At 41.1% G+C, this 23,969-nt stretch overlaps 1 protein-coding gene across 2 annotated transcripts in view; it reads right to left on the reverse strand.

Moving 5' to 3' along the window:
• The window catches only part of PIR (pirin), a 95,741-nt gene that overhangs the window by 30,535 nt on the left and 41,237 nt on the right, over nt 1–23,969 (reverse strand). For both annotated transcript variants that reach the window (XM_043458998.1, XM_043458997.1), the window contains one exon: nt 4,915–4,999. In XM_043458998.1, the coding sequence (XP_043314933.1) occupies nt 4,915–4,999 (85 nt within the window). The remainder of the gene's footprint in view (nt 1–4,914; nt 5,000–23,969) is intronic.

Raw genomic sequence — 23,969 nt, forward strand, 5'->3', positions numbered from 1 at the left:
CCCTTCCAGAAGGTGAGAGAGGCCCTAGGGTAAGGCATGGCTAGTTTTTATGGGCTGGGTAACTTCATACACTAATGATTGGGAGGATTATTCAAGCTATTTTGGGGAAGGGGTAGGGATTGGGCCACCACCCACTTTTTGGCCTTTTATGGTTAGCCTCTGAACTGTCACAGCATCTGTGGGTGTGTCAGTTAGCATATGCTGATGTATTATAATGAGCGTGTAATGAAGCTCAAGGTCTAGTGGAAGTCAAATCTTCCACCATCTTAGGCCTAGTAGGTTCTAACCAGTTTTTGTTGTTTCTGCTTTGATAGTCACATCTTTCTCTCACTCTGACTCCCATCTCCCTCTTTTATTTATACAGATCCTTATGATTACATCAGCCCACCTGGATTACCTAGGCTAATCTCCCCATCTCAAGATCCTTAATTTAATCACAGCTGTAACATCCCCTGTACCATGTAAGGTAACACATTCAAAGGTTCCAGGACTAGGATGTGGACATCTTTGTGCAGCCATTACTCTGTTATTACAGAATAATAGGAGAAGCTGTATGTTCTCTGAAGAAATTTTGTTGACTGATGTATATATGTGTTTAGTCGCTCAGTCGTGTCCAACTCTTGTGACCCCATAGACTGTAGCCTGCCAGGTTCCTCTGTCCATGGGATTCTCCAGGCCAGAATACTGGAGTGGGTTGCCATTTCCTTCTCCAGGGGATCTTCCCAACCGAGGAATTGAACCTGGGTCTCCTGCATTGCAGGCAGACTCTTTACCGACTGAGCTATGAGGGAAGCCCAGTCCAGTTGTAAAACAGTAATAATTGAGATCCTTCAACAGGTCAGCATTCCCCATCTTCCAAAGGATATTGTGGCCATTCAGTATCACAGAAGAAGATCAGGCGTGTCTTTTTAAATTCTGGGGATCGAACTTGTTCCAGTGTTTTAAATACATTTTAAAGAAGTGGTTCTGGAACTGCTAGCTCCCATCTATAAAAGAGAAAAAAGCAGCATCCACAGCTGTGGCTTTTTTCCACCAGAAGCGTCCTTCTCTGCTCTAGATGGGGGTGTAGACAGACTCTCCACCGAAGCTTTCCTTCCCTGGTCAGACTTAGTCTGTCCCTTACCGACACAGGTGTCTTTCTTGCCCCTCCCGGATCTACCACTGAGGCGGGGTGGAGATGCACCAGGGGTAGACCTGATGGCATCCCAGATTGATTTCTAGTTCCTTACCACCAAGACCTTTGTTTGATTTGCCAGAGTAGTTTCCCAAGATGTTTCCCAGGCTAGGACTACTAGGGGAAGCATCCATCATACGTGTACTTGTGGACATTCCTGAGTGCAGTCCTGACCACAGTAGAAATGGTGAGTCATAAAGAGACGAACAACAACTGAGATGTCCTTTCTGAGTGTCACCACACCAGTATAGCAAAAGAGGTGGTGGAGGGTTGGCCAGCGAGGAAAAAGTGATTTTTGTCCTCAAGCTATTAAGACCAGTTCATTTCCACAGATTCCACAAAAGAATATCTAAGGAGTTGAGACAAAAGCCATCAGAGAGCCCCCTCTGATCCATGAAGAGCTAGCACTACCAAAGGAAGAAGCCCATTGCATTTCCAATCTGAAGAAATACATATACCTAAAGAAAAGCAAAAAGTTGAGGGAAGCAAAGAGGGCTTACGAAATGAAGTTTTTCTATACCATAACAATCCTCCAGTTTTAACATTGCAGATCATGCTTTTAAACATCAAGTAGCAGGGATACTGTGAAGGAAGATGGAAAAAATAAACAGAGTGGGTACTGAGGGCCCAACTGTGATGCAGTCAGTTAGAAGACAAAGGGGGACAGGAGGACCAGAAGGCACAAGATTCTTGGAAAAGATTGATGTTTTCCTAGAAATATAGATTTATGACCTTCTCAATGAATGATAACAAACAGTGTTATCTGGACATCAGTTTACAGCAAGGGAAATCACACTGCTTTGCAAGAGATGGTAAAAGTCACTGCAAAAAAAAAAAACCCAAAACAAAAAACATAACTACTTATTATTAGTTTTAGCCAAGAACTAACATGAAAAATGTGTGGCTAATGTGAGAAGAATCTGGTACTGTCAGAGACTCAACAAATTGGATTCTTTGTAAGAGATGCACCATCTAGCTCAATTTCTGATATCAACTGCCTTCCAAATCATCACTGCATGAAACATCTGTTTTCTGCAAGATTAGCACAACTCTACAGAAACGTGCCTTGCCCAAAGGAAGTAAAGAGATGGTAAAAATTGATTCCAATACTATTCATGGGATGGAATTCAGATAAAACCTCATCTGACTCATGAGAAATGTTACCAGTCTCCCTTAACTGGATGTCCCTCAGGACTTAAGCATTTTCCTGGTGTCAGAAATGGGATGGCAGCAGTGCATGCCTATATTTCTATCCTTTAGTTTGGTAATGGTACAACAAAGTCAACATTAAATTAGTGAGATTGTAAAGCTTATGACAAAAGCCAAACATAACACAGACATCCATGTCAAATCCCTTTACCATGAGTAACAAAACAATCAAAATATTATAAACAAAACACAAGGACCCAGCCAATGGGCTACAATTTCAAGGAATACTTGATAAAACACAGCTCTCAAATAAAATAAATTTAGGCAGTCCTTGGATTTTATAACGGAATTTGATCTATGAAGGTGGTTTAAAAAGACAAAAGGTGACCCTGACTTGAATGACTTGATATTAAAATTTATACAGTATAACTTTACTAACCAATATCTTGGATTAAAGAGTCTGACTGCAATGCAGGAGATCTGGGTTCGATCCCTGGGTTGGGAAGATCCCCAAGAGAAGGGAAGGGCTACCCACTCCAGTATTCTGGCCTGGAGAATTCCATGGACAGTCCATGGGGTCACAAAGAGTCAGACACAACTGAGTGACTTTCACTTTCACTTTTATGCTGGATTACAGGCAGCCAGAACTATAAATAAGAAGTGCTGCTTTATAATACCTAAATTGTTTGCCTGGAATTGGATAGGGAAGCCTCAAACTTTAGATTTGTCAGCTAACACAATGAAAACACGGATGAGTGTATATGGGGGGCAAGTGGAGAACACACTATAACTGAAAATGACATACTGCAAAAGACACGTTTTTCTGCATCTTAACTAGGTTTGTAACAGACTTGTTTAAAGTGAGTTTACAGTGACCCAATAATAAACATGCATTTCTAAGCTACTTGTTCTTGTATGTGTCCCAAGACATCTTTGAAACAACTCTGTTTAAAATCCATAATGACAAAATAATCTAGAAGTATGGCTTTGTAAACTGACAGATACATATTCTCTTATGAGGCAATATATAGGGTAGTGGTGAAGTACAGAGGCAAAATTAACATGAATCACGCAGGCTTCCTTGGTGGCTCAGATGGTAAACAATACACTTGCAATGCGGAAGACCCAGGTTCAATTTCTGGGTCGGGAAGATCCCCTGGAGGAGGAAATGGCAACCCACTCCAGTATTCTTACCTGGACAATCCTGCACAGAGGAGCCTGGTGGGCTACAGTCCATGGGGTTGCAAAGAGTCAGACATGACTGAGCGACTAACACTTTCACTTTCACTTCACTTTCACACACATTAAGTATTGGTAGGATCATGGAGAAACTGCTGTCTCATATACTGCTGTTGGAATGCAGGACTGCCTTTCTGAGTTGCAATCTGCCAGACTTTTAAAAGTAAACATGCATAGGGCTCGTGATCATCCCTAGAAACCTGTCATAACAAAACAACCCCCCTAAGGAAGTACATGGGTACAAGGATGTTCACTGCAGACCAGCGTGCAGTAGCCAAGCACTAGAAACAAGGGGAGCACCTGCTGAGAGGGAAGAGCTAAATGCATTGTAGTCAACCTAGGGCATAGAATGGGTTCAAAGGCAAAGGAGCAGATCCTGAGGAATTTCCATGAGGTTCAGTCATAAAAGCAAGATGCAAAAATTTATTTATGATTTCATTTTAGTAAAACAAGGACAAAACCCTATATTTGTGTACATTTACATGTACATATATGTGTACAGAAGTAAGGGTTGAGAAAAATACTGCAAGATCTTATTCAAGGATTATCTCTGAACTACTCCTGATCTAGGATACAGAGAGGATACTGCTATGGGTAGATGAGAGGTGGGGGAGACAGTTGTGAGGGAAGCAAACTCAAAAAATAAAAGAAAAAACCCACTTAAAACTTAAAGCATATGTGCTGTCACACTTACTGTTATAAAAAGTATGTATGAAGGTAGGCATATGTTTAATTGCATTCATGTAAAAAACCTTTCTGAACTTAAAAGTAGCCAGAGTGGAAAAAAACAAAAAAGAAAAGAATGGGTCCAAGGTTAATACTGTACCTAATGACTTCAGGGGTGGCCCTTTTAAAAACTAAAACTGGCTTTAAATACTTGGGGAGTTTTCTAATTGTTCTTTGGATTTAAATGGTGACTTATAAGTAAATCCTCCATAACAAAAGCTGTATCTCAATCAAGAATGCACTTGTTCATAAGTAACACAGGTTGGATTGCCTCCAGGAATTGTGAGTCAAAAGTGGCTGGGAAGTCAAGAGACCTGGATAAATGTCCTGCCGTGTCCAGCAAGTCCTTATAAGGCCTTGAGCAAGTAATGAATCTGTTGGGCCTCAGTGTTCACACCAATGAAATGAGGGGTGGCCCCAATGGATTGGCCCTAACATTCTATGAATTCCTCCTGATTTTCTTAACTTGAAAAGCTCAAGCACTATTTGCTCATTTAAACATAATTAAACATACACAGGTTCATAGAACTTTGTGTTGAGGTTCAGAAACAAACTCATTCCAGGGAAAGTGGCCCTTATGGTTTTTTCACCCTGAAAGGATTACTAAACCCCAGAATCCATCATACCTTTAGGAATAGATTGCACATGCTTCGCTCCTTGGTCCAATTTAAAGTCCAAATATAAGGTTGGTGTGTAAGTGTAAATCTTGGACTGAAAAGAAAGAGGAAATCATCAGCATCTTTCCAGGAATAAGGTTCATCTTTACTTGAGCTGGTCCCTACTGTCATGGGCCTAGGGCCTGGATCCATTATATTTACAACTCCTTCTTGGGAGATGCTATTAAAGTGGATATGATGGGCTACCAATATACCCACCTCCTGAGGGTCTCAGTCTAAAAGTTCACCCTCCTAGCTTGACAATATTGTTGACAAGCTATTTCAGCATTACAGCTGTCTCCCTACAGCCATTTCTCAAATATGATCTGATATCAATAGTTCAATGGCCGACAGCTTCTACAACCTTCTCCCTTCTTGTCTTCTCCTGAATATGGTAGGTTAACACATGTCAAAAGTATGTTTCTTTTCCAGGTCTCAGTAAAGTTTTGTCCATTCTGAAATTCAAAGAGCACAGCCTGTAAATATTTGTTCTAATTTGGCTCTCTTGCATTAAAAGGTGGTCCAACGCTGCTGGTCTAAAAACGCCACAACTCAAAATGTAAGAAAGGCCAACCTTTGCAGGATTTCTCATTATAAACAGTGGCTTTGATTCCATCAACAGTTCAGCAGTTTGTAATTCAATATACAGCCATTCTGAATCACTGACACAGCCCCAAATCCAAGGGATTATCCCTGTTGCCATAAACTTCATGATGTTTCATTGTTTGTCACCAAGTCCCAGTGGTTCTGTTCTTATTTTTTTAAGTTAAAACACACACAAAGATGAAAAAGTACATAATGCCAAATTTGGCAAGGATGTGGAGTAATTGGAACTTTTATATGTTGCTGGTAGAACTATCACTTGATATAAACACTTGAGAAAACTGCTTGGCAGTATGTACTACAGATGGATATATAAATAATTTCAGCATTCCAACTCAACAGGTGTATCCCCAACAGAAATGTTTGCCGAAAGACATGTACTCAAATCTTGACAGTGACAATGTCAGTGATAGCCCCAAGCTGGAAATATTCCCAAAGTCTTTAATGATAGAAAAGATAGATAGATTGCAATATACAAGGGACTGTGACACAGCAAGCAGAATGAATGAACCCAATTATAGGCAACAACTCCGATGAATCTCGCAAACATAGTACTGAACAAACAAAACCAGACACAGATCATATAACACATGCTCCTGGGGACTTCCCTTGCAGTCCAGTGGCTAAGACCCCAGCTCCCCATGCAGGGAGCCCGGGTTCGGTCCCAGGTCAGGAAACAAGAGCCCACATCCTGCAACTAAAGATCCCACGTGAAAAAATAAATAAATAAATAAATAAATAAAAGATCCCACATGTAGCAACTAAGACTTGGCACAGCCAAATAAATAAATACATAAAACATATGCTTCCATTTCTATAAAGTTCAAAACAAGGGAAAATGAGTCTATGGTATCAGAAATCAGAAAAGTAGTTACCCTGGGATGGTTAGTAACTGAATGAGGTTTAAAAGGGGGCTTCTGGAGCCTGGCAGTATTTGGTCTCTTGGTTTCATGGATGAGTTCACTCAGTGAAAATTGTCTGAGTCGTACACATGATTTGTGTACTTTTCTGTGTATGTGTTGTATTTTTTAACAAAAACTTACACTCAATAGAAACACAGATGTGTAAATAGACCACAAGACAGAATGCAGAGCCCTTTACCATCCTTAATAAGGGCATCATTTTGCACTATGTCAACTCCATGAGGACATGGCCATATATCTGCCCTTTTCACCCAGAGCCAATGCACAGGGCCTGTCACATAGTAGGTGTTCAATAAAATTTACCAAATGATGTTTCATTATGAAAAATCTCATGTATAATAATAAATTTACTTACAGTATAATAGTATATTTATCAATGTCTTTACCAACATGTAGTAAAATGCCTCTCTTCAAGACAGGTGATTAAGTATGGCCCAAATATATGTCTGGTCATTAAGTTTTGGAATAGAGAATTGTAAATAATGCTATCAGAAGATTATTCCCTGAAAAAGTCCCATGAATTGAAGTTTTAGGCTTCAAGTGGTCTGGTAGCTGCTTTTACGTGGCTTAGGAGGTCAAGCTGTATTCATATAGCTTCAAAGACTGGAAAAGCGAATTCCCCTGTGGGAACATAAATGAAAGAAGAAAGACCTGTGACATCAAGGGTGACCTGAGGCCAAAGATTCCCAATCAATCTGAGGAGCTTGGAACACACATGAAACAAGGGCAGCACCCGCGGGACACAGATCTGATCCTCTAGCATCATGAGGTGTATAAGGCACCATCTGGAAAGGATCTGGTTTTGCCTAATGAAGACTTCTAAAATTACTCCTAAAAAGATCAAGGGAAAACTTCACTTAGTATCAGATGACTCCTCTTCCGAGGCAATATTTTACTCTCTTTCAGAAAAAAGAATCTCTGTTTGGTTCAAGCATTTTTTCTGATCTCTGCCTCCTGGCCAAGGCAGTATCCCTGCCAACAGCAAAGACACGAATCACAAAGAGGCTCTTGGTTTAACTTTTACTAGAAGTCTCCCAAAATGTATGCATAGAAGTCATCCAGGAGGCTTTGATGCTGGTATTGCTTTTCCTGGTGATTAGCAACGCCTTTATCTTCTTCTGGGCTTAGTTCACTCCATCCGAAAATCTGATGTTGAGACTTCACTGATGTTGAAATGTATTTCTGGTTCTGAAATTCTGAATCAGAAAGTTAATGTTTTTTCCCCCACTTTTTAATTTTTTTTAAATTCTGTTCTGATTTCTCAGACTAGAGCTGTAGAGAAGTGAGAAGGTGGCTGGGGCAAGGGAGAGCCACTAGGGCTGTGGGGACTGTGTGGGGCGCCACTGCTTAACTTGTGCTATTCTGGCCCCGAACCTCAGCCATCAACTCTGCCCTCCTGATTAGCTCTTCTCTTCTTCCTGCCTCTAGCTTTTCAACCTAATCCATACTGCCTCTCCAAAAGAGAGAGAGGGGCTAGCCCCAGATACGCATATGCACACATAGACACAGAATTCTGTACTTATGTATTAATTTACAAACTTACAAAAAAACAACCAATGAGAGCCATGAGAAAAGCCACAAATATATCCTACAACCTCACAGTATGAAAAGGGCTACAGGGAAGTTTTAAATTCATTTTGAAGGTTTTTTTTTTTTTTATAACATCTACAGCTTAAAACAGGATTCTGATTCTAGTCTCTTTGTACTGAAAATCAGATCACTGACAGTTTCAACATAACACATCTTGAATAATCAACTACCCAAAACCTGTATGTACCTTATTCTATTTAAATTAACCTATACTGAGACAAAATTCAATTTGAAAGCTGTTCCTATGAATCTGTGTGTATATATACATATACGGATAAACATATACACACATGCACACACAGGTAGGTTTTGCTTTTTAAAATTTTGATCTTCTATGGTAGCTCTGTTGAAATACCAAATGTAATTTCTCTTCATTTAACTCAAGGATGGTAACAGCAGTCTCCAATACACTTTGAGCAAATCTGGACTTAATTTTTCCATCACACACACTGCTGATTTGCAGCCATAAAGAAATTTTGCCATTCAGCATACTCTTGTGTTCTATTTTATTTTCATATGCAGTATTAAAATATTAATAGACCCTCAAAATAGAATGAAAATTTATTTACACAAATCATTCTTCTTTTTTGCTCTCAATCTATTTCCATAGGATTAAAATAAACTGGTTCAAGGCAACCTAAAATAAAACATTTCTCCATAAATCTGTCTCAGCATGAACCAAAGTAACGCACCTCAGTTCCATCAGAGAAATTATTGTCATTGTCCTTTTGCTCTCTTTTGGTCCTGATTAACACTGCCTGCACAGGTACTAAAATCCCACATGGTTCCTCTTTCGCCTTTCTTTTCATTACTTAATTGTCTGTTTAAAGCATTTGGGAAACTTATCTTTAAAGGTTTCCGTCTGTATTTTAAAAGCCCAATAGCTTAAAATCTTACAGTTCAAATATCATGAAGGCAAAGCTTCTAGAAGTGAAGTAACAGAACTCTTTATGAGATGTTAAGGGTAAATTCGGGCTAACCACTAACAACAGGGCTGCTACCAAATCCAGACAAGCCTCGTCTCTCTCTATAAATATGTTGGAATTAAACCCTAAATGAGCCTAAGACACCACTCCGATAATGACCACAAAACAACCAAGACAAAGCATGGTCTACAAAACCACTTCCTTCGGAACCTCAACTACCTTCATTTTCCAGCCTTCAAAGACCTCCCGCTTCCCCTGGCTTTCGGTATGATACCCGTGTTAAGCTGGTTTCCTTCCTCTGCTTTTATTCGTAAATGTGATCTTAATTAGGAGATGAAATTACTTCCACATGGAAGCCATGTGGCTTAGTATGTCTTCCCTGCTATGTTGCTTGCTATATAAAAGTGAGGTAAAGAAGATGAAATATCGTTCATGTCGCCACTGCTCCTTTCACAAATAACTACCACCCATCTATCCCTGAATGCTACTCATTCTACTGCCGTGCTGGCCTTCCCTAAAACCAAGGGGCAGCAATTTGTCACATGTCAGAGCTGTAATAAGTGTTTTCACATCTTTTTGAGAACTATTTTGAAACCTTTGATGATTGGAGTGATTTTTTTTTTTTAGGAAAAGCACTTGAATTCTCAATCTTACTAGATGCTGCTTATGCAAATTACTCTAGAGTAACAAGTGCAAATTTTCAGTATTTTATAAAAGAAAGAAGCAGTGTATATATACCTATTCCTGGACCCTCACTCTCATGTTGGATCATCACCCTAATGTTCAGCATTTGTTTTTCTGGCATCATTGCTAACTTTTGATGGATACCTTTGCAAGTAAATTTTTGACCACATTTTTTTTTTTCATTCTCAGTGAAATTGTGGGTCTAAAGGTCTAGACATTTTAATATAGCTCTTGATATATCTACAAGTTTATGGCCAAACGCAATATGGCCAAATGCAATGTGGCCAAAAGTGAGCTGGTCAACACGGTAATGTGACTGAAAAGCAATTTCCCCAAACTTGTCTACGGCTTCCCTGGTGGTTCAGATGATAAAGCGTCTGCCTGCAATGTGGGAGAACTGGGTTCGATCCCTGGGTCAGGAAGATCCTCTGGAGAAGGAAATGGCAACCCATTCCAGTACTCTTGTCTGGAAAATTCCATGGATGGAGGAGCCTGGTAGTCTACAGTCCATGGGGTCACAGAGTCGGACACAACTGAGCAACTTCACTCTTGTCTACTGCTAGTTGTTGGCTTTTCTGGTCTCTGTAATTACACTATACCACAAGGCAATTTTCTAACTCATTATGTGCTCTAAATATTGGCTTTTTTCCCCCATTCATCTAATCTCCTATTGTTAGAAAGTTAACTCATTCCAACAAATTCCCTATTGTTACACATTTAAATTTTCTCCCCAATACATCCTTCTTCAAAAATAGAAGGGAAGAATTAATTGCTGGAAAACAAAAAGAAAAGGGGGAAAAAAAACCTGGAAATCTCTGAAAAACTAGAGTTGCAGGGTGTGGGGTCAAGGGAGTTTGGTGCTTCTCTTATCAATTTATCTGAGACAGTGTTTTAAAAAATAAATGTAGGCTATTCACCCTTAATACTGTTAGTTGTAAAAGTCACCCAGTTTGTTTTTGGCTTTTTTATGGCAATTCTGACATGGGTCAGATCTACCAATCTTTTCCTTGCAATGCTTTCAAACTTAAAAAGTCTTTCCCCATGCAAAGGTCACATGAAATGTTTGCCTGTATCTTTCCAGTTCAAAATTTTTTAATATTTAATTCTTTGATCTATGTCACATTTATTTTCCTATGAGGTGTGAGATCAAAAGCCAAACTGGTTTCTTTCTATGAATGCTTAATCAGTTGTCCCCATTGTCTTATTCTTCTCTTTTCCCCAACAGATGACCATCTTCTTTATCACGAAGTCGCACATACACTTGGTCTATTTCAGGCAGGTTCTCTTCCTGCCAGTCACAAAAAAAAGAACCTCAGTGGAAAAAACTTTACTGGGGGACTAGCTCAGAGGCTTCAACTAAGAGAGGACGATCTACTCCACCGGAGTTCTGAGCATCATCCAGCCCATCACCCGTGGGGCTTCCCCCTCTCATCTTCCTGCCACGACACTCCTGCTTTCACAGGGCTTTGCTAGAGAGAAAACCCACCAGCACAGATCTGTTCTCTCCACCATTTACACCTCCATACAACTCAAGAAACTCACTACCAGATCCACGGCCCCTGTGGGAGAACCATGCCTTCCTCTTTCGTTAGGAGATAGCATGCTTTGAGGAAATGAAAAGTAGATTTATCCATTCTTTAAAGCCAAATTCCAATTCTTGTTGTTGAGAACCAGCTGATGCTCTTCAACCAAAGGGTAAGTCTTCTGTCTCCAATCCAAAGCACTCTGATTTCAGAATTCTTTATTATTTTAAAGAATTCTGATAAGGAGTGGGAGAGATTGGTTCCCATCCTTAGTGCCAAAGGTATTGTGGGGAGGATTAAAACCCTTACTTACATTTTGACACATACATGAAGTGTTACCCAAAGAGAAGACAAGGAACTCGTGGGCAAAATGCCAATGACACTGTACAGGGTGATAGTTAGAGAGGGTCAGACCACATTTTAAAATTTTATCAATAATACAGGATTACAGAAAGTCTCAACCATCAAGCTGTCCAGCTGAGCAGCCTTTGTGGATATAGCCAAGTTATTCTACAGTCTAGTCTCAAGAGCATCCTTTTTCAAGAAGCATTTTCATCAGTAGGAACAGCTGAGTCCCTCCCCTTCTTACCTTGTGTTTGGGGGAGGGGATCATGAGGAGAGAAGAGCTAAAGAGGAAGGGAATAAAGATGCTGATAGGACTCATGGTCCCAAAATTTAATCAGAGACATGTTCATTGTGAAAGCAGACTTTGATTTCTTCACTCTTTGAGTCAGCATCTTTGCACAAAATTGGGTTACAGACATTCTAAAATTTTTTGGAAAATAAAAAACCGAGAAAGAACAAATGCCCAGCTCTTAGATGAATAATCCATCCGTAATCCTACAAAGGCTACAGTACAAGAAAATCACAAATGGCCCCTAAATATTCCAACAGGGAAACTTCCTATTGCTTATCGCCCATCCATGGGTAATGTTTTTCAAGGCTAAGTCAGCAAATCTATTAATCGATGCTAGAATATCCCTGACAGAGCTTTATAATGCTTTTAATCTCTATTAGTTACACTTGGTATTTACTAAGAGGCTTTAAGAGTTCTTATAAGAAAGTGCATTGACATGGGAAACTATCTGGCAAACATATAATTTCATAGAAATCTGGAGACAGACCACAGTGTGGACATGAAGCTTTGATTTTCAGTCTAAGGGGGAATTAATTATGGCACAGGGCTTCTCCCACATAATCGCTTGCAAGATGTTCTGACATAATCCCAGTGTCTGAAGACAAGTGCCTGAAGATACCCTTCTGGTGGAGATAGAAGATGGAGGCTCATTCTGAAGCTCTCTTCCATGAAAATAAGCTAAGGCATTCCCAAACTGGATAGAGACACACTCAGCAAGTTTATGTACAAGGGCTGAAGGGTGTGATAAAGGCAGACCTACTGTGCAAATAAAATGGGGCAGACCTGAGTTCGGGTCTAGGTTCCTTCCACATGGAGCCGTATGACTTTTGCCCAGTTGAGTTACCGCATCCTCATCTACAACGTGATGGAGGTGGACAGCCGCTCTATCATATCTACTGCTGCCAGACATTATGACTCAAACCCAAGTGCCAGAAACCACAGGAGGAGTAGGTCTTGCCTGGTTCCGAAAAGCATCTCATATTGTCAGGAATTCTAGACTCATTCTGCCCTAAGAACTTCATTTACATCTTAATACCGCATGATAACCTCTCAGGAACCTGTCTCTACCTTGATCAACCCCCAAACTTACTACGCCAACCCATCTGAATAAAGAAAGTCTCCAAAGACTCCAAAGTATCAAATAGGGCCTCCCGTCTACCCAGAAACAAGAAGAGAGGAAGTTCCCTACTATTCAGCAATAGTTCTGAGAACCTGAAGAGTTGACAAGGCTGCTGAAGGGCCAGAGACCTAGGGAAAGGGTCGGTACTTATCCCCCGTCTAGGGCAGGGGACTGTCCATAATTCCTGGATGAGGAGGAAGTGGTTAGCTCCTTAGCAAGATGAGAGATGGGTCAAAAGTTCCCTCTTTAACATCCATCTCTCCTCTTACGCACTCTCTGTCTTTAAAATTCCCATGGGAAAGAAACCCACTCTCAGCAGAAAATCTGATTTCTGTTGGGTTGTGCTGAATTGCTAAGGATCTATGTAAGTCTGTGGTTAAGAGCACAAGGTTGGGAGCCAGACATCCAGTTAGAAGGCCAGTTCTGTCACTCCCCAGATGCATAACCCTGGGCGAGTTGACCATCCCATGATGCCCTGGGTCCTTCCCTCATCAGGCTGTTATGAGAATTTGACTGGACACATTTTGTGTGTCTCCTCAGAGTCCCTCAGCTTCACTGGCTTCTGAGGCCTTGGCCACTTATGGAGACGCCCCTGGGTGCCATGGCTGCTGCCAGCGTTGACACCTCCAGCTACCTCAGCCCCTCCTGGTTGACTGTCAAGTTCTGAATGGCTTCCATCGCCCCCACAGGGGTGGGAACTACAGTAGCTACAGAGTCTGGCCTGACAGACCTCCACGCCTAGACTGGAATGAAGATCCAAGCTACTGGATGGGGTGCATGGCCTCCTCAGAGGCTACCGGAAGGGCGTAGGGACAGTCTGGAAGGGCAGGGAATTAGCATCCCTGGGGTAGACCAAAGAGGTCTAAGAGGGATGAAAGATGTAAGATGATGGAAAAATTCTTCCTCTTTCTTCCTTCAATAGAAAGTTCTGAGCTACAGTTTTCTGAACAGGCCTCCTGTGTCACCAAACATCTGTTTTGCTTCCGGTCTCCCTCACTCCCACTGTCCTGGGTCTGCACATGAGACCTGCCTTAGGCTCTGTTTTCCAGAGAACCCAGGTAAAATCAGGAGGAAAGATAACTAAGATAGGTAAAGCACTCAGAGCCTCACTGCGCAATACTGTTGCCACCACCCACATGTGGCTACCGAGCACAGGAGATGTGGTGAGTAGGAATCAAGATGAGCTGTGTTAAAAAACAACAACAACAACTGGGATTTCAAAGACTTAGCACAACAAAAATCTCATTATAATTTTATATTGGTTATCTATTGAAATGACAATATTTTAGATAATTGACTAAAGTATATTACCAAAATTAACTTCAGCTGCTTATTTTTCCTTTTTGAGTCTACTGAAAATCTTAAATGACATGTGGCTTCCACTATATTTTCATTGACAGCTCTGACTTTGAATATAGTGCCTTTTAAGCCTGAAAAAGATGTCGGCCATTTCTCATCCCAAGAAGGTCTAGAGATTTGCTGTCCATAAAGCCTAATGATAAAAAGGGAATGTGAGAACAGAAAGTGAGACAGATAAGGGAAAAGGGAACAAATATTTATGAATTACTCTTTTTGTGGTTAGGCACATTATATACCATGCAAATAATTCAACGACTACATCTTAATGTCCCTATTTGGCAGATGAAGAAATGAAGTGCAAAAGCAAATTTTCCTAAGATCACAGGGGTGATCAATGGAGCTGAAAGGCAGACCCAGGTCTGCTTGACCCCACAGTCCATGCTCTTTTCAATCTATCATACTGTCAAAGGATTGATTCTCTAATGGTACAGTTTAGATAATGTAGCCGAGGTGTTTTGGCATGAGTGAGGACATCCTAGAGTCCCTAAATCACCCACACAGGAGATTACCTACACTAAACAGGTTGAAAGCTGCTGCTGGACACAAATCAATCCATCTCTCCTTCTCTCTCCCCATCACACACCACCCCCCACACCCGTACTGTGGGCACATGTAACGCAAGTGGTCATGGCACATGATCAGAGAAACCCATGAAAACCCCTCTTATTTTGTATTTTTGCTCCATCATTCCCTGGTCCAACCCCATCCCCCCAATGGCTCTCAGTCAAATAATTAACATTCTTCCACAAGGAATAGTTACACTCGCCTACCATGCATGAGTTTCTGTTTCCTCCTATCCTTGCCAGCACTTGATAATACCCAACTTCCTGATTTTTGTCATCTTACAGAGTATAAAGTGGTAGATTATTAGAAAAGACATTTTTCTATGTATTGGTTAGAGGATTACCTTTTCATATTCTTCTCTGACTTCAACAGTTGACTGGAGGATGTTCTTAAGAGCTGCTGTCCAGAGTTGCCACCAACACAAGCATCTGACTTCTCAAGAAGGCACAAATGTCTCACCTCAAAGAATGGAAGACTATAGATACATGGCTTCATTCTCCTAACTATGTTGATGCTCTGGCCTGATCACATACATCAATTTTCTGCAGATATAACTGCTCTAGAGCTTGGAGATTTGCTTGTGCAACAAGGTCTCATGGAACCAGGACTGGTATTACAGTAAATGTATGTCCTATTGTTTTATGGATATTTTTTTAAGACAAATGAGAACTGGATAGAATGAATTTAAGTTTAGCTGTCTTGATGGAGCCACAAGTCCAGGAGGGCAACCCAGGCTACTGTGCTTATAAAGAAAAAGAAAATCCATGTTCTACCCAAGAAGAGCAGAATTTAAATTTGGTGAAAATCCTCTGGGATTTTATTTAGAATGGCATTTTTAATTATCATTTCTTTTGATTTGGTTTATAAAGGCAAGGAGTTTAGATCAGAATCTGACTTTCTTCTTCGAGATTTGATGATGGGATGTGTTCAAATTTGGGGTATTTTAACATCTAGATATTTCTTATGCTATCACTCGGGCTTCTCATACACCATTCAACCTGGCTGCATATATTTTCGACAGGGAAATAAGATAGGGAGTCAATGTGCAGCCTAGACTATGTGATGTGCCTTGATGTTAAGAAAAGACCCTCTGTGCCCATTTCAAAACTTCCTGGTTAGCCCAGCTTATCCCAGACAGAAGAAGTTCGTTTTGGTGGGAGGAGGTCCAGGCTGATAAATTTCTCCTCTCCTTCCATGAGGGAGGCACTCATTGCTCAGTGTCAAATCCAATAGGCTAACAGAACAAAACACTGGGGAATATGGTGGGAGCCTCCAGACCCTTCCCTGATGTCCCCAGGAGGCAACTGCCAGCTGCTCTTTGCCCTCCTTACTCATCCCTGGGGGTGGAGGGGAGGGGGAAGGATGGTACCCTCTTGATGAGGGTAACTCAAAGAAGTGTGAGCTGAGCTTTTCTTTTTTCTGGGCTTTTCTTTTTTCCTCTCTCTCTCCTTCTGCCATGAGGTAATAAGTCTGCTTCTAAAAAGGATGTCTATGACTGTCCAGCTCTGCCTAGACACGTGTAACAAAGTGGGGAAGTAGTAGGAAGCCCCCAGGGTCTCAGACACAAGTCACTCGCTCTTCTCCAGATCTGACTAGTAATAAAGATGGTATTGGGTTTCCCTGGTGGCTCAGTGGTAAAGAATCCGCCTGCAATGCAGGAGATCCAGGTTCAATCCCTGGGTCGGAAAGACTGCCTGGAGGAGGGCATGGCAACTCACTTTAGTATTCTTGCCTGGAGAATCCCATGGACAGTGGAGCCTGGCAGGCTACAGTCCATGGGGTCACAAAAAGTTGGATACAACTGAAGAGACTGAGCATGCACACATGCATAAAGATGCTATTTGGACCTCCACCCAGCTGACTTCTCCGAGTCTACCTTGCAATTCATTCCGAGCTTGGGATGGAAAGGAGGATGATCTTCTGGTCTTTTCCTGTACCTCAACTCCCTACATCTGACTTCTGCCCAATTCTAAGTCCTCTCTGCTGCTTTTGTCTAGTTGACAGACTCTTGTCACTTAAAACCTATGAAAACATTTAATCACAGTCACCAGGAACTCTCACTCAAAACTTCGTTTGGACTAATCAGTAACAGATGGCCTTAAATCAGTTCCTGATGCTGGGAGAATCCACCAGCCAAGTGCCCACAGTTACTCAGAGACACTCAAAGTCTCCAAGGCAGACAAAGATGTAGATGGGTACTGACTCCTGGCAAGCTGAGCAGCCACAGGCAGGCATGTGAAGAAAACTGGCCAGAGGCAGGGGTCTGAAGGTGGTGGGAAAGAAGGGCCTTGTTCTGGGCTTCAAAATGGTTTCCTTCCAAATGAAGCATTTAAATTTTCCCAATTGCTATTCATAATTGGACCAGGAAAGAAAATTTGGGGCCATCATGGTTTCCTTCCATAATGTTAAAAAATCATCATCTACATGTAAGCAAAGAGAGCAAGGGGGCTTCATGAGGGGCTTAAGGTTTCATGAAAAAGAAGGAAATTAACATTATTTTATTCTTTATTGAACCTGGAGCTTACTCAATCCATGCTGTGTTTCAAATGGAGCCCCTCCAGTCTCCACGTGGATGGCTCCTACAGACAGTGATGTGAAAGTACTGTATCTTTGAAATTTTGCATTGTTTTGGTTTTGATCATGCAGAGAGGGAAAGAAAAGGCAGAAGGGGCAGAAGAGCAATTATGCCAGGTGAAACATCTTTGATACATTCATAATTAAAGACATTAGAAATGACATTGACAAGTTAAAAAGACAGAGAGAAATTACATTACAAGAAAAGCTTCACATGATAAAAATGATGAACCATTTTCATGCTTAAAGCAATGGGCCTAAGTTTTGAAGGCCTCCTCAAAGCATGGTTATTCCACTGGACACTGACACCTGTGAACAGCATTACTTTCACTCATGCTATCTCCTTCGTACTCTCTAGATTCTTTCCACCCTTCTTTGCCAGGTCAGTTGGCTCCGAGATTCAGGCCTGCTGTTTCTGTCCCTTCCAGACTGGGCCGAGTCTCCCATCTGTTCTGCCTTCCCCTAAACCCGCCATGTGTACTAGCCTGGTGACTCAGCAGAGTATACTCATGTTAGCAGTGGATATGTCTGTCCTTCCACTGTGCCCTTCCAACTCCCTGATATTTTTCCTCTTTTTCCCTCACATCTTCACAGGGTCTTACACAAAGGTGGCCCTCAGTACCACACTGAACTATGATGGCATAAATGCCTTCCTGAAAAACCCTCCTAGTTTCCCAATGACCATTACAGGAGTCCTTCCAGGAATGGGGGGAATCTGACAGTTTCCTCATCTTGTTTTATTAAGAGTATGTGCAATAGCCCATGGCCTGAAATGAATGGTGAAAAGGATTGCCTCTGGCTTGAAGATCACACCTACTCCTCTTTTACAGTCATCCCCATCCATGATTTAGAGCCCATTAAAGCTGAACACTTTTAATTCTCATTTCTCTTGGAGTACCTATACCTGACCACAGGAGAATTCTTAATGAAGCTTCAAGTAATCAGAATTCTACCTGACACTGAATTTACTCATCACATTTTAGTGTGACTTTGCTCAAACTGTTCAAAAGCCACATGATCCCAAGGATTTGTGTTTTGGTCAAAATAAAGTATGGTGTTTGTAGCTCTCAGTGGTATAGCTTTATATATGCCAGTACCAGTTTTTAAAATACCAATATCCACTTCATTTAAACCCATAAGAACTCAGTTTTTAATGCAATAGGCAAGAACCTCTGAAGCTGTCCTGTTTTCCTTCACTGTGGTTAGAAAAACTCTGTACTGTGTTCAGGGAAAAGACTTCTTATATCCCGAAAGGACAAGTCTTGACAGCCTGAGAAATGATTCTAATGACAGGCAAAGTGTCTGCTCACCTTTACTGAAGGTGATACCTTGCTTTTTTTTTTTGGAGGATTTTTGCGGCTAATTTTTTTTTCATTTATGTATACTAGTTGGAGGCTAATTACTTTACAATATTGTAGTGGTTTTTGCCATACATTGACATGAATCAGCCATGGATTTACATGTGTTCCCCATCCTGAACCCCACTCCCACCCCCCTCCCCATCCCATCCCTCTGGGTCTTCCCAGTGCACCAGTCCTGAGCACTTATTTCATGCATCCAACCTGGGCTGGTGATCTGTTTCACACTTGATAATATACATGTTTCAATGCTATTCTCTCAGATCATCCCACCCTCGCCCTCTCCCACAGAGTCCAAAAGACTGTTCAATACATCCTTGTCTCTCTTGCTGCCTCACATACAGGGTTATCGATACCATCTTTCTAAATTCCATATATATGCATTAGTATACTGTATTGGTGTTTTTCTTTCTGACTTACTTCACTCTGTGTAATGGGCTCCAGTTTCATCCACCTCATTAGAACTGATTCAAATGTATTATTTTTAATGGCTGAGTAATATTCCATTGTATATATGTACCATAGCTTCCTTATCCATTTGCCTGCTGATGGGCATCTAGGATGCTTCCATGTCCTGGCTATTATAAACAGTGCTGCGATGAACACTGGGGTACATGTGTCTCTTTCAATTCTGGTTTCCTCGGTGTGTATGCCCAGCAGTGGGATTGCTGGGTCATATGGCAGTTCTATTTCCAGTTTTTAAAGGAATCTCCACACTGTTTTCCATAGTGGCTGTACTAGTTTGCATTCCCACCAACAGTGTAAGAGGGTTTCCCTTTTCTCCACACCCTCTCCAGCATTTATTGCTTGTAGACTTTTGGATAGCAGCCATCCTGACTGGCATGTAATGGTACCTCGTTGTGGTTTTGATTTACATTTCTCTGATAATGAGTGATGTTGAGCATCTTTTCATGTGCTTGTTAGCCATCTGTATGTCTTCTTTGGAGAAATGTCTGTTTAGTTCTTTGGCCCATTTTTTGATTGGGTCGTTTATTTTTCTGTAATTGAGCTGCAGGAGTTGCTTGTATATTTTTGAGATTAATTCTTTGTCTGTTGCTTCATTTGCTATTATTTTCTCCCATTCTGAGGCTGTCTTTTCACCTTGCTTATAGTTTCCTTTGTTGTGCAAAAGCTTTTAAGTTTAATTAGGTCCCATTTGTTTATTTTTGCTTTTATTTCCAAAATTCTGGGAGGTGGGTCATAGAGGATCTTGCTATGATTTATGTCAGAGAGTGTTTTGCCTATGTTCTCCTCTAGGAGTTTTATAGTTTCTGGTCTTACATTTAGATCTTTGCTCTTAGTCTAAATCCCTTACTAATTTGTAACCCTCCTTAGTAATGGCCAACAATGTATGGATGGTTCAGGAAATAACTTTGGTTTAAAAGTACACTTATTCATAATTCATTTATTGGCCGAAGAGAGCTTGTTGACACCACTGGAATGTTCTTGCTAAATGACTAGGTTGGCAGGGACATCTTAAAGGAATAAGAACATCTGGCACCCTTCGTGCGCACCAAGAATGGTATTTCTGGGGTGAATGGGCTGCCCTGGGCAAGAGCAGCCTTCTGTAGAGCTGATGTGAGCAGATCCTGACCACTGTTTATTTCAACATTCCTAACTGCAGGTGAAATGCCAACTACGGCTGCCAACTCAGGACAAGTTCTCTGGTGTCTTCCTATTTACTGAACAAGACTAACAGACCTAACTGCACTTGGTCTCAACACTCAATCAGAACCAAGACTTGCACTTGTCTGTGCAACAAGGCTGGTCATCTGCTTGGGCTACTGGGCCTGTGATGGGGCGGGTCCTACAGAATGAACGGCTTTGTGAAATATGAGATGAGACAGGGCTGCATACAGCACCCCACCCAACCTTACCCTCAAACTATGCTACTGAAAAACCCTGAGAGAGAGGGATGCAGGAATATATATACAACCAAGGTCAACCTCAGGTATAATCCAGGTCTTGGGTTTGCGTTTCCTTTCTTCCAATATTTCACATCGTCTCCTCTTGCCCTGTTGCAACTCTACCAGGATCTGGCTGCTTCTGGTTGCCTATGCAGCCTCCCATCAAGATCCCCCCAAAACCAGTGCACCCCTAGCATCCAAGTCTTTTCTATAAGCCATTACAAGACAAGACCCCTGCCCTCTCGCTTTTCTTTCTTTCCTTTTCTCTCTCCATCCACACAAGCAAAATTACTTCCCTGTCCTCCCGACTACCATGGAAGTTTTACACATTGCTGTTTTAGCACTTCTTGTATCACATGCTACTTCTGATGTTGGCCCGTTTCTCCCCCCAGCTAGACCGTGACCTTATTTGAGGACCTGCTGTATCTTATTCACATTGTAGCTCCAGGGCACTGTGTACTGTACAAACAGCAGGTGCCTGATGACTGAATGAACAGAATTCATAAAGAAATGGGACCTGTGAATTAAATGATAACAGTCAGTCCAAAAATCCCCTGAATGATAAAGACACGATGGCTGCATAGACCTATGGCAGCTAAGAAGGCTTCACTAAAGTAGAGGGGACCTGGGTTGGCCCTCGGTGATGACTAGTGAGCAGATGGAGATGGTAAAATTCTCTCCACATTTCTATAGGACTTCACACTTGACAGTAACTTTCCCTTGAACTGCTCTGTTTCCCCCTTGTCCTGTGTCAAGGCGAGACCAGTAGGCTCTCTGCCTGGTGTGATATTTCCTTTCCTTTCTCCCCACACTCACTCATTAAAATATTTATTTAAAATCTGAAAATGAAAATTCAGCCTGAATTTATTTAGGTGCTTGTGAATTTGTTAGGAAGAACTCTTTAAGAAAGCATTCCTCATAGCGTCTAATTAAACATGGACCATAAAAGAAAAAGCGATGGAAATAAAACCCAGAGGAAAAGGAAACTGTTGTCAGAGAGTAAGATGAAACTGCATCATTAAAAATCTTAAATGCCTACAATGATCAAATTACATTAGGTTTCCATAAATTGCCTCTTAGAGATAATGGCCATCCATTAAAAAATATTTAGTATTTAATATAACATTGACTATCACAGTATTTTTATAAGCTCTTCTATATTTGTACCTATTTTTCTTATACTGAAAAATCCTAATTCCTAAAAATGTTAACAAACTTACTCATTTGTTTTATTTCTTAAAATGTACAAAACCATTTTAAAATTGTAATGACAACATTAACAATACAAATACAAAATTAAGCTTAAAACTTTATGTTTTTGCCTTTAGAATATACCCCACTCAAACTGGACACCCAGAAAACTGTGTTTAAAAGCCCTTAAAATAAGTATTTTCTCTGTGTGGTCTGAGATCTTTACACAAATTTTTAGGTTCTTCATTTGTTTCTGCTTGGTTTTAAGGTTTGGGTTTTTTTTTTCCTTCTGGTTTAACTTGTTTTAAATATGTAAATATTTACATCTTTCAAAATTAAAAATAAAAAGACATACTGAGAAAAGTCTCAGGTTCATCCTTAATCTCCCTCCAACCCAAAGGGAATTTTTTTTTAAATGTCCAGTTTTTAAGTCTATCACAGAGTGCTCTGCTGGTTTAGAAATAAAGTCAATTAACAGAGAGGCCTTTGGAAGAGAGGAGTCCTTTCTGAGCAAGTGCTGTTTTCCCTGTTTGCTCTCGGGCCAGCTGGACCCTGTTACCCAGATCCCTTTGTCAGAAACCCACCGCCCCACCTCCAACCTCCCCTACTGGGAGACTAGCCAGTCTTCTTTCTTGAACTAGATTCATGAACTTGCTGGAATACTTCAAAGAGAAAAAGAAGAGTTCCTGTGCTTACCTGCTTACAATATTGATTTTTAAATGCTGCCTTGAGAAGTTGTTGTTCTGGGCTTGGGAAAGAAACAGAGGCCTCCCGTGGGAGGGAGGTCAGCTTTCCCCCCATCACCAAGGTAACAGAAGGTAGCTCAGAAAGGCTAGGGGGGAGGCGAACCGAGAATCTGGTGCCAACTCTGAAGTCAACAAGATCTATTTCACACTGCCAATCCGATTTTTAAAAATTCACATTTCCCCTGAAAGAGCTAAATGGAAAATTGAAACAATGTAAAAATGTTCTTAGTCTACTGCCCAGTGTTATCGCCCAAAACCCACTGACATTTGGACAAGCTATAAAATTATTTCCTTGAAAGCTACATAAACTACATATTTTTTAATCAAATTAAGGTAGAGGGGAGACTGATGAAATTCTAGATTGATGATAAAGTGTTGCAAATGACATTGTGCCCTTGAAGCTTCCCAGATGAAAACAAAAGCTGGCAAGTAGTATGGTGGACAGCGGTTTCTCTCTAGTTCTGGTCTAGGAAAAGGCATGTGTGGTCACCAGCGGACTGCCACAGCCTGGGGACACCCTCAGCTCTTCGAATCAGAGGTGACAATCACAGGCTTGGTTACAGATCACGTGCAGCCCATAACATGGGCTAATTAGTGAGCATGCTGTTTTTTGGCCCAAGGGACATGAGGTCTCCCAGTGCCGGCCAGGGCTAAACTGGGGCCCACAGGGACACACTGAAAGCCAGTAAGTACATCACAACTCCATGTCAAGCCATGCCCTGAAACACACAGGGGAGGTGTTACTGCAGACAGTGAGACACCTGTCTGTGGACCCCCAAAGGGAACCATGAACCTCCAAACCTCTGCTCATTGATCGTTGTCACTCCTTGAATTTAAGAAACCTGCAGGAAACAATCTTTGTCTTGCAGAACAGCCCAAAATTCATATTTAAAGGGAAAAAAATCAATCTGGTTTTTACTTCCCTGCTTCTGAACTTCTTAAATAGTTTATTTCATTGGAAACTAGAATTTAGCTAATTTTATTGTTCTCTCAACTTTTTAGTTAGCTTGAATTAAGCTTACTGCAGTCATTCTTAATCCCTACACTGTCGATCTTACTACTTTACCCTTGTTTCTCGCAATCCAGCATTCATTTACATTTTAATTTCACTTCTGCACCCGGCAAATATTTACTGATTGCCTTGTACATATCAGGCACTGTTTCAGGTGCTGGGGGCACAGTGGTAAACAAGATTTGAGCAACTTACATGAGATGTTTGGCAAATTCTTTTGGAAAGTGAATTTTTAAAAGGTTTGGTTATCCAATACATGAATATACAGTCTGCTCATCAGAAGGAAGCTTCTTCTTGTTATGTCTGTA

This window comes from Cervus canadensis, chromosome X, assembly GCF_019320065.1.
Source record: "Cervus canadensis isolate Bull #8, Minnesota chromosome X, ASM1932006v1, whole genome shotgun sequence".
Classification (NCBI taxonomy): Eukaryota; Metazoa; Chordata; class Mammalia; order Artiodactyla; family Cervidae; genus Cervus; species Cervus canadensis.